This window comes from Rattus norvegicus, chromosome 7 (assembly GCF_036323735.1).
Source record: "Rattus norvegicus strain BN/NHsdMcwi chromosome 7, GRCr8, whole genome shotgun sequence".
Taxonomy (NCBI): domain Eukaryota; kingdom Metazoa; phylum Chordata; class Mammalia; order Rodentia; family Muridae; genus Rattus; species Rattus norvegicus.
This window is the reverse complement of record NC_086025.1, coordinates 58,501,748-58,513,864: the sequence shown is the minus strand read 5'-3', so window position 1 is coordinate 58,513,864 and position 12,117 is coordinate 58,501,748. Positions and strand designations below refer to the sequence as shown.

General features: G+C 43.6%; 1 protein-coding gene across 1 annotated transcript in view; it reads right to left on the bottom strand.

The window, feature by feature from the left end:
• Positions 1-10,011: 10,011 nt before the first annotated feature.
• Wif1 (Wnt inhibitory factor 1) overlaps positions 10,012-12,117 on the bottom strand; it is a 70,528-nt gene continuing 68,422 nt past the window's right edge. The window contains exon 10 of the mRNA NM_001399510.1: positions 10,012-10,884. Coding sequence (NP_001386439.1) covers positions 10,763-10,884 — 122 coding nt within the window. The 3' untranslated portion in view covers positions 10,012-10,762. The remainder of the gene's footprint in view (positions 10,885-12,117) is intronic.

Genomic DNA, 12,117 nt, shown 5'->3' with positions numbered 1-12,117 from the left:
AAATGGGAGGGAAGAGAGATTTGTCTCCTGTGGGCTCTCACGATGCTAGTGGCTCAGCCCCAGGCCCTTCACACGCTATCCAAATTCTCAACCACTGAACTACATCCCCAGCCCTTCCTACAGGTCCTCAGACAAAGGCCAGAAGGCCATGTATTCCATGACACGCTGAATAACACGCACAGAGCAGTGACAGGGCTCTTTCTTTTTATATTCTTCCAGAAATCACGAGTATTCACAGTAAAGTACAATTTAAGGAAAGCATTTCTACCTAGAATGGTACCAAGGGAAGGGAGTACACTGGGATGAACAATTCCTCAATTGGGTAATGAAGAGATGTCGCCATCTCAAAACATTTTTTTTTTCTGAAAGCAATAAAAAAGAAGGAAAAAGCAAATGCCTCTCCAAAGACGCCTGCCTTCAGAGTTCTGTTGTAATAATTCCTAGGCAGTTTGGGCAACTGTGCAAATACAAAAAACTTTAATAAGCACGTAGAATAAATGTGCTCCACATGGCTCAAGATTAAGAAATAGAAACCACGTACAGGAAACTGACAGCAGAAAACAAAACACTCAGGTGCTCTGTGAGCACCTCAGCTCTCCATTTTCAGAAATACTAGTGTACTCTCCAAATGTAAATTGATTTTTTTACCTATTTACTGATTTATAATTGATAAGTATATAAAAAATTACAAACGAGAAACATTTTAATAAGCACCGGATTCTCAGTATTTCCCCTGAGCAACAGGTCTGTCTTCCTAAACATGTCCAGCTATTAAAGTGACCTGACAGTTCTTGAAAGTTGTAACCACCTAGATGTCCACAGGTGACAGGAAAAGCTACATAGATGTCAAAAATGTCCATAAAATCCACCAGAGGGGCACTGAAATGGACACAGTTCAGAGTGAATACTCAGCTCTCTGCTTCACTGGACATGACAATGAACAGCTTTATAGTATATATGTGTGTGTGTGTTTGTATGTATGTATTATGTATGTATGTATGTATGTATGTATGCATGTGTATGTGTATATGTGTGTATATGTGTGTGTATGTGTGTATATGTATGTGTTTGTATATATGTGTGTGTATGTGTGTATGTATGTGTGTATATGTGCATTTGTATGTGTATGTCTGTGTTTGTATGTATGTGTATATATGCGTGTGTTTGTATTATGTGTTTGTATGTATATGTGTGTTTGTGTGTATGTATGTGAATGTATGTGTGCATGTGTGTGTTTGGATATTTGTATGTGTGTGTTTATATGTATGTGTATATATGTGTGTATGTGTGTGTTTGTGTGTATGTATGTGAATGTATGTGTGCATGTGTGTGTTTGGATATTTGTATGTGTGTGTTTATATGTATGTGTATATATGTGTGTATGTGTGTGTTTGTGTGTATGTATGTGTGTATGTGTGTGTGTATATGTGTGCGTATATGTGTGTGTGTGTGTGTGTGTGTGTTGTGTATACACATAAAGCTTTTCTCTATGTTTAGACTTGACTTCCAACCCTAGGAACTCACATTATGTGCACTCAAAAAAATGTTTTTATGATTTGTCAGTCTAGAACACCTCTGGTCCCGAGTGCTTTGGTCCTTCCATTGTGCTTGTCCTGGCACATTTACAGTCTCTGCCCTGGCACGAGCCAGATGGCTCTGCCTTCAGTTCATGGTGGACAGGCCTTGAGAACCAGTTAAGTCGGTGACAACTGCAAACTACTTCTGAATTAATATTGCAAATACAAAACCCGGAAGGCCCAGAGGGGACAAGTTAAGGGGACCAAATTAATTTGCTTTAGGTTTTAGTCCAGTGAAAGTCTTTGAACTTAGGTTCCTGATTAAGGAAGAAAAAGAAAATGGGTAGTTTTGAATTTACAGCTCATGAGGGAAGGATACTTTACATAATTCTGTGGACAATCCATTATAACCAAAAAGATCACTTTGGATCATTCCAACTTCTGGCTTCTGTTCTTTATTAGGAGACAGAAACATGGAAACCTGGCTGAGCCGGGATCATATGCCTTTGACAGACAATGAGTTCATCCCAGCTACGGAATTCTAATTCAATGAAGAGCCACATTTTTCCAGAAACCCCACAACAAATGTCCCCAAAGCCCCAATTTGTCTTGCCTTGAATTAAGAAAACACCCAAAACTTAAAAAAACAAAACAAAACAAAAACCTTTCCCTGCTCTTTAAAGCTGAGTAGTTGTTAAGAGTTTGAACTTGAAGCTAAGATCATGCTTTTGGAAGAAGCAAATGCTGTCTCTTGGGACACAAAGCCATCACGGTCTTTGGCCTCTTTAATGGGGAACCCTGGGCTTATGTTGAAGGAGCCGAACTATAGGTTTTCTACTAGAGCTCCAAAGATTGTTTGTTTGTTTGTTTTCCCTCACTTAGAGAGTCTGCCCTGGCTTGTTTATTTGGATTGCATACTGTCCTACACCAAAACCAGACTAAAGGAACAGCTTCAATATCACAAGCCGAAGTAAGCCCTAGGCAGCAGCCATCCTGGCTCCACATGTAAGCCACCCTTGAAATCACAACGGGAACACAGGCTATCCAGTGACAACCTACCTCCATGTAAGTGATTTTCAAACATACCAGGGGAAGTAATTGTGGCAGTTGTGCCTTGAAAGAAAACAGGGACCTTTGAAACAGACTATCAGGTTGAAATTGAAACAAGTTGGAGTTTCCCCGGCTTTTGCCAAGTATCTGTTGATTTTTTTTATACGGATGTCAGCCAGAGATTGACAACGTAGCTTCGTGCATGACTGAGATTCCTGGCAAAATGGAGTCAGAGAAGAAAGGCTTTCAGCTTGTCACTCTACCAAAATGTGACATCACCAACCTTAAAGAGAGGCTATGGAAATGTGGATTTGCACTGCTCTGCGAGGGGACTAAGGACCTTCAAAGACAGACCAGGGGAGCAGGAGGGCAGGGGTGGGAGGGAGGGCTAAATAGCACTTGTGAATGCTAATGAAGCAATACAGAAGCAGGAGACACTGTGTGGAGATACCAAAATTCTGTCCTTTGGGATGCTAATTTCTCAAACATTCATAGGAATTAGATGGACATAGGTTCTGGAGTCAAACATGTATAGCAGACCAGGGCCAATACGGGCTGAGGGTGTCCATGCAGTAGCACCTCTCAGAGTCCGAATAGCACCAGTTTGCTGTGTATCCACAGAAAGGATCAGCAGGCTGGGTTGGTAACCTATTTGAACAAAGATAGCTTTTTCTCCACAAAAGCATCTTCCAGGTACAAAATCCTGTCCAACACACCCCTAGCTAAGTAGTTTGAAGTCCCTAAAGTTGAGTCATCCCTAGACTTTTTTCCTCTCCTGTTTTTATTCTTGTACTGTCTGTTTGAAGCTAATTCAAAGAGAACTGAACCTTGTAATTTACAACACAAAGGGCTTGTGGTTTGAATTGTAAATCAGTTGGTTTTAGGCAATTTGCCTATTTTTTCCCTACATATATGTATTTCAAGAGAAATTGACCTGTTTATTTTAGATTTGTAAAGATATAAGGACACTGGAGAAGTAATTCTTATAAGGACTTCTTTTGTTTTCCCAGACAGGATCTCACTGTGTAACTGGCAGGATCTCACTGTATAATTGACTAACCTGGAGATTTTTATGTAGTCTGGGCTGTCCTGGGACTCATAGAAATCCCCCTGTTTCTGCCTCCCAAGTCTAAAGGAGTTAGGCCCTCACATCCTCTTGTAAGTATTTTTAAACTTAGGTTAAAAAATTTTAATTTATGAAATCCATTTTATCAACACAAGAGTAAAAAGATCCTTATAACATGTTCATTTTCAGGGTGTATGGCTTAGTTAGTCACCATGTCTATCACAGAGACAAATACCAGAAGGAGGAGGAGGGGGAAGAAAGGGAGAGGAGGAGGGAGAGGGGAAGAGGGGAAGGAGAGGAGGGGAAAGAGGAGAAAGAAGAAAAGGAGGAAGAAGAAGGAGGAGGAGGAGGAAAGGAAGACCCAGAATATTTTAGGCTCATGTTTTGGAGCCTTTGTTCATAAGCTAGCTCCATTGCCAAGGGGCAGAGGTAAAGCTGAAATGTCACAGAGAAAAGGGATCACTGAGAAAAAGAGCCTCCTTTCCTAGGAAGGGACGAGGCAGGGGTTGGAGGAAGAAGGAAGGGAGTGAGGGAAAAGGTGGGAGTGAGGGAGGAAGGGAGAGAGAGAGAGAGAGAGAGAGAGAGAGAGAGAGAGAGAGAGAGAGAGAGAGAAGAATCCTTGTGACAAAGATCTACAGTTAAAGGCATGCCTCTATGTGATTTAGTTCCTTAACTCCGAAATCTCCTAATGGTCCACTGAACCATTATTGAAGTCCCCTCATGATCACCATTTAGGGACCAAACCTTCAATACATAAGCTCTTAAACAGACATTTCATGTCCAGACCCCAGCAGTACAGAAACACCCAGCCTGTAAGCAACCCCACAGACTACCAACAAAACACTTCCTTAACCCATCTCCAGAATGCACTTCCAGTGAGTCTATTAGTTCCCCACCTCTGTAGTGTTTAGGTTTTTAAGTATCATTCAACTCTGAATTGAAAATGGCCATGGCAGGCAGAGAACAAAAGGTAAACATGCTAAAAAATAATAAAGTGGACAGTGTGCCAGGAGAAATGGAAGACGGGGAATGAAGAGCTGACTTTCAATCTTTTTTTTTTTATTCCCTTTCCCGGTTTCCTGGCAAACATCCCCCTCCCCCTCCCCTTCTTTATGGGTGTTCCCCTCCCCATCCTCCCCCCCCTTGTCGCCCTCCCCCCAACAATCTAGTTCACTGGGGGTTCAGTCTTAGCAGGACCCAGGGCTTCCCCTTCCACTGGTGCTCTTACTAGGATATTCATTGCTACCTATGAGGTCAGAGTCCAGGGTCAGTCCATGTATAGTCTTTAGGTAGTGGCTTAGTCCCTGGAAGCTCTGGTTGCTTGGCATTGTTGTACTTTTGGGGTCTCGAGCCCCTTCAAGCTCTTCCAGTTCTTTCTCTGATTCCTTCAACGGGGGTCCCATTCTCAGTTCAGTGGTTTGCTGCTGGCATTCGCCTCTGTATTTGCTGTATTCTGGCTGTGTCTCTCAGGAGCGATCTACATCCGGCTCCTGTCGGTCTGCACTTCTTTGCTTCATCCATCTTGTCTAATTGGATGGCTGTATATGTATGGGCCACATGTGGGGCAGGCTCTGAATGGGTGTTCCTTCAGTCTCTGTTTTAATCTTTGCCTCTCTATTCCCTGCCAAGGGTATTCTTGTTCCCCTTTTAGTTTCTTGCTTCTTCTAGGGTATAGCTTGCCTCCTTATGTTGGGCTTTACCATTTATTATCCTTTGTAGTGCTGGATTTGTAGAAAGATATTGTGTAAATTTGGTTTTGTCATGGAATATCTTGGTTTCTCCATCAATGTTAATTGAGAGTTTTGCTGGATACAGTAACCTGGGCTGGCATTTGTGTTCTCTTAGGGTCTGTATGACATCAGTCCAGGATCTTCTGGCCTTCATAGTTTCTGGCGAGAAGTCTGGTGTGATTCTGATAGGTCTCCCTTTATATGTTACTTGACCTTTTTCCCTTACTGCTTTTAATATTCTTTCTTTATTTTGTGCGTTTGGTGTTTTGACAATTATGTGACGGGAGGTGTTTCTTTTCTGGTCCAATCTATTTGGAGTTCTGTAGGCTTCTTGTATGTCTATGGGTATCTCTTTTTTTAGGTTAGGGAAGTTTTCTTCTATGATTTTGTTGAAGATATTTACTGGTCCTTTGAGCTGGGAGTCTTCACTCTCTTCTATACCTATTATCCTTAGGTTTGATCTTCTCATTGAGTCCTGGATTTCCTGTATGTTTTGGACCAGTAGCTTTTTCCGCTTTACATTATCTTTGACAGTTGAGTCAATGATTTCTATGGAATCTTCTGCTCCTGAGATTCTCTCTTCCATCTCTTGTATTCTGTTGGTGAAGCTTGTATCTACAGCTCCTTGTCTCTTCTTTTGGTTTTCTATATCCAGGGTTGTTTCCATGTGTTCTTTCTTGATTGCTTCTATTTCCATTTTTAATTCCTTCAACTGTTTGATTGTGTTTTCCTGGAATTCTTTCAGGGATTTTTGCGATTCCTCTCTGTAGGCTTTTACTTGTTTATTAATGTTTTCCTGTGCTTCCCTAAGTGTGTTCATGTCTTTCTTGAAGTCCTCCAGCATCATGATCAAATATGATTTTGAAACTAGATCTTGCTTTTCTGGTGTGTTTGGATATTCCATGTTTGTTTTGGTGGGAGAATTGGGCTCCGATGATGGCATGTAGTCTTGGTTTCTGTTGCTTGGGTTCCTGCGCTTGCCTCTCGCCATCAGATTATCTCTAGTGTTACTTTGTTCTGCTATTTCTGACAGTGGCTAGACTGTCCTATAAGCCTGTGTGTCAGGAGTGCTGTAGACCTGTTTTCCTCTCTTTCAGTCAGTTATGGGGACAGAGTGTTCTGCTTTCGGGTGTGTAGTTTTTCCTCTCTACAGGTCTTCAGCTGTTCCTGTGGGCCTGTGTCTTGAGTTCACCAGGCAGCTTTCTTGCAGCAGAAAATTTGGTCTTACCTGTGGTCCTGAGGCTCAGGTTCGCTCGTGGGGTGCTGCCCAGGGGCTCTCTGCAGCGGCAGCAACCAGGAAGACCTGTGCCGCCCCTTCCGGGAGCTTCAGTGCACCAGGGTTCCAGATGGTCTTTGGCTTTTTCCTCTGGCGTCCGAGATGTGTGTGCAGGGAGCAGTCTCTTCTGGTTTCCCAGGCTTGTCTGCCTCTCTGAAGGTTTAGCTCTCCCTCCCACGGGATTTGGGTGCAGAGAACTGTTTATCCGGTCTGTTTCTTTCAGGTTCCGGCGGTGTCTCTGGCAGGGGTCCTGCCGCTCCTGGGCCCTCCCCCACGGGAGCCCAGAGGCCTTATACAGTTTCCTCTTGGGCCAGGGATGTGGGCAGGGGTGAGCAGTGTTGGTGGTCTCTTCTGCTCTGCAGCCTCAGGAGTGCCCACCTGACCAGGCGGTTGGGTCTCTCTCTCACCGGGTCTGGGAGCAGAGAGCTGCTGCCGAGTTATTATCTTTTAAAATCTGTATTTCATCCCTGCTACCACATGCCCTCAGATCTTTATGTTTCATCTTTCTGCTTCCCCATCATGGCTATCCTCTGTCTCTCCTTTCTCTCTAGGTCTCTTGCCCGCCACACAATCTAAAAGTCCTACCCCAATTCTTTATCATCAATCAAAGCCAGCTGGGTGCTGGGACCCTCAGGTCTGGAAGCGCTGCTTTTGGGAGTGGGAATAAGACAAAGCATTAGAACAAATCCCCAAGAGAGAGGGGCTCATGCCATTAGCAAAAATATGGTATTCCGAGAACAACTTACAGGATCAGTTCTTATCTTAGCCACTGTCCTATTGGTGTGATGAAATACCGTGACCAAGACAACTTACAGAAGAAAGAGTTTTTTGGGGGCTTGCTTACAGTTCAGAGGGTGAGTCCATGACCATAATGGCAGGGAATGTGAAAGCAGGCCAGCAGGCCAGCACAGTGCTGGACTAATAGCTGACAGTTTATACATATCCCCAGTCCCCACCCCCACCCCACATACACACATGAATGAGTGAGAAAGAGACTAAGACTAGCATATGCTTTTAAAACTTCAAAAACTGCCCAGTGACACACCTCCTCCAACAAGGCCACACCTCCTAATCCTTCCCAAACAGTTCCACCAACTGAGGACCAAACATTCAAACATATCAGCCCCTGGGGGCCCATTCTTATTCAAACTGGCACAATTCTCTCCTACCATCTGGCTTCTGAGGACTGAACTTAGGCTGTCAGTCAGCAAGTGCCTTTGCTGGCTGGGCCTTTATACATATACTCTTAAAATATGTATAAAGGTATTTTATGCAATTATCTTCTCCTCTTCCTCCTTCTACACCTTCCTATTTCCTTTATGGGTAACTTCAAATAAATAACAAAAATCATTTCAGATCCTATAAATTCTCGATTTTCAGTCTTTGTTTTAAAGCTGGATTCCACTGTTGTGGCTCCACATAAATTAACAAAGTAACCAAGCACACATTTTTAGATAAAGATTCATAATAATACCCAATAGCTAGGAACCCTCAATGCTCAACCAAATAATAAAGGCCATGTGTAGGTAATCAGGTCACTAGCAAAGAATGCCAGTTATGTACAGAATCTAAAAAACGGAAGTGAACAAAACCACACCTAGCTAGATAAAGCTTTCAGGTACGTTATATCAGAAATGGCTGATATGTAATTAGCATTCTTTTGTTATAATATGGCTAATAATGAGCCAGTTGTTGGCTTTGAGCACCCAGCTGCGTTTGAAGTGCCTACCAGGCATCTCTAACGAGGCAACCCAATGGAATTTTAAACCAAGCAACTCTGGAACCCTCGTCACTCCTCCTCCTGCTTAGGTCTGAATCTCTTTTGAGTCACTGACCCTAAATCATAGTCATTTCAGACTATATTTCTCCACTTACACGTGATGTGTCCTTTGGGACGTGTGTGTGTGCATGTGTGTGTGTATGTGTGTGTAACATTGGGTGTATATGAATTAGATATCGAATATTACAGTTTATACTTACACTTTTCTCTGCCTTGTAAACATTTCTGGCTTTTGTGGTGCACATATTAGCATGCTAGTCTCCTTTTCCTCTTCCTCCTCTTTTTGAGACAGAGGCCAGCTTCAAACTCAGTGTGTGGGGTAGAGGGTTGGCTCAGTTGTGATGGTAAAAGCCTGGAATTCAGTACTCATATTGGGTGGTTCACAGCAACCTGTAAATGCAGCTCCAGGGGATCTGACACCCTACTCTGGCCTCCCAGGGTACCCACACATACAATCAGACAAATAAATAAAAAATAAAAGAACTTTTAAGAAAACTTTCACTATGTACCAGAGGTTGGCTTTGAGCTTCTGAATCCCCTGCCTCAGCTCCTGAGTACTGAGATTAGAGATGTCTGCTTTGTGTGGTACTGACGATCGAACCCAGGCAGTCTACCAACAGGGCCACATCCCCAGCCACTGTCCTCAGGAATTTCCAGTGGAGCCCACAGTTAAATAGGGCGAGGGATGGTTGGTGTAGATGGCTTCAGCCTGTAATTTTGCATGTAGTCTTACTTCTTTTCCCGTATTTCACCTCCTGTATCACACAACAGATCAAGCAACATAGTGTCATCTCCTTGGAGCCAGGCGGCATGGCTAAAACTCTATCATCTGTGTCCTAGAGTAAATGTTTTACTGTCTCCATACTTTGGCTTCCTACCTACAATAAAGGAGACAGTAATATTTGCTTTATAGGGTAGTAGCACCTACTGCACGTGGGGTCAATAGGTTAAATAACCAACAGGGATACTTTATATTTGGGAAATTCTGATACATTCAGTCTTAGTAGGCCTTCCACTAGTAGGATATCAGTATGGCTTCAAGCACCCCCGCCCCTCCAGAGCTCTAATGTGGGAAGTGTAATTTCCAAGGCACCTGTTAGCAGTGGCGCTTAGTAAGCCATGATGACATCATGAGGCTTCTGCCTCCATAAGTCATTAGTGAATGTCCTTGCCCAGTGGGTTAGTTACCCCAGCATTTGGTTGCTGCAAACACAAGTTCAGCTCCCTCTGCTCTTGTGTCTTCCTTCTTGTTTGCCCTTCTGCCTTCTGCTATGACTTGAGGCTTTATCAGACTGTAGAGCCATGCATTTCCCTTCCCCTAAACCTCAACTGGTCTCTGCTATCCATTCCGTGCCAGTCCATCCTAGTCAGAGCCTGGAAAGATAGGGCAAGCTGAGATGTGACCTAACTGGGAGTCTTGCAGGCAGTGACAGCAGTGTTCTATAGCAGGGCTGGGGTACAATTAGAAAGCTGGTGGGGAGGGGGCACAGAGGAGGGAGGGAGGGAGAGCTGAGGTGGGGTCGGAGGGCTGGACCACCAATCAGCAGTCATCTTTATTTCTGTCATCGAGCAGTCATACAAAGACCCAGCACTCAGAGAGAGAAAGCAGCACCTTTATTTGATACATACAAACAGTATAAAATGTTTACTATGTAAGAGCTGTGTTTTGTTTACAATATATTATATTGCTTCCATCCAAGGCAAAGACTCCATACATTATATTCCTTACTTTGTCGTGTTTACAATATATTATATTGTTTAAATGCCACTAACACAAGTGTGATGTTTTCCCTTTAACTCTGTTCCCCCCTCAAAACTGAACTGTCTAGAGTAACAGTAAGGGCGAAATAGATTGTACGTATTCAAGATGGGGGGGGCAATTGAAATATTAATTAGACAAGTGTCCAAATATTTGACAACAGAATGTGAAATACTGTAGCTTAAACACTGTTATCTGCTTTATCCAAAACCTTGTGATTTATGTATCTTTGCCCAGTTTCGCCTCTCTAGGGCTCCCCATCCCAATACCACAAATGTGTCGTGATTTTGCAAGTATCTGTCAACTACATACTGAAGAGACAGATTTTTTATTTTTTAACCTGATCAACTGACATGAAAGATCTGTCCCAAAGGACTGAAGGAAGAAAATCTATACCATCATGCTAGACATGCTTAGGAAACCTAAAAGGGAGAGTAAATATCAGCCCAGTGATTCATAATGAAGCTAATAAAATTCAGGCCAGTACTCTAAAGTGTAATGAACATCATTTGAACATCCAACACACGAAAGGTTAACAAAGGCTGTGAACTCGGCGTAACTCGAACCGTTTCAGATGGTGGAGTTCACCAGATGTAATTGGATTCAGGTGGATCCCTCCGCCCCTCAGCCTTTTTAAGTGAAGGCGTGTGCCGCTCCAGCCCGGCGCCTGCTGGCCTCGGGGCATGCATGAGGCTGGCTCCGTACCCTGCAAAATTATTCACAGCTTAGAAGAAAAGAAACTACAAAAACAGGCTCTTCAGATTTTTTCATTAACCATTCAAATAAAACTAGTTTCCTTTTTAACCCTGAGTGAGACCAAAGTGACCACACAGAGCTCTACCTGAGTAACAGCAGGTGACAGGTTTGAGGTCTGCTCACCAAAACCGGCCTTACTATCTCACTACGTATTTTGGCTGTGTAGGAAATCTCTCTGTCTCTGTCTCTGTCTGTCTGTCTGTCTGTCTGTCTGTGTGTGTGTGTCTGTCTGTCTCTCTGTCTGTCTCTCTCATACACACACACACACACACACACACACACACACACACACACACACACACACACACACGCACACAGTTTCTTGTAGCCTGGGCTGACTTCAAACTCCTGGTGTTCCTTCCTCCACCCTCTGAGACCTGGGGGTGGCAGGAGTGCACCACCAGACCAGGTTTATTTGGTGCTGGGACTCAAACTGCGTTCTCTGGGCACGCTGGCGTGCGCTCTACCAGGTGAGCTATGCCTCTAGCCCCACTACAGGATGGCTGAACAGAAGGGCTGGTCCCATGTTCAGGTCTCCAAGGTTCTAGTGAGAATTTGATCACTGATTCCTCTCACTGTGTTACCCAACCAGCCTCACTTAGGTGGAAGCAGTTCAACACAGCAGCTTCCAGTCTTCCTATCCATCCCAGGACCAAGTTCATCACACTCAGACAACACACGAGTCCTGCTGGTATCAGGACCTCTGCCCGGCATGGTGGACAAGAGCTATGATTTGAACTGATGCCTATCAGTAGGACTTGTGAGTTTTGCACTAAGCAGTCATCTGCCCATCTCCAGCTCTATGTATGAAACTCCTTTCTTTTTAATTAATTAATTTATTTATCCATCTGTTTATGAAGCCTCCTTCTTTTCCATTTGGGAACTTCTGGAGGTGCTGGGGGTGGGGGGAGACACCAACTCATCTTTTGCTTTCCTGCAAAGGATCCAAGACAGCAATTACATCTTTTAAAAAAAAAATCTTGTGTCCCTCTTCCTGTGCATCAGAGTTGATCAAATCCAACGTTTCGTGTGTTCCTTGTGGTTTTTAAATGCAAGCATGCTGTCAAACAACTACTGAGAGCAGAGAGCCCAGCTGCTGGGTGTGTTTCATACTGAATTGTCAGTGTGGCGGCTATGAGCTCACAGGACGGTCAAAACGTGAGCCAACAATGCACTGGAGTCA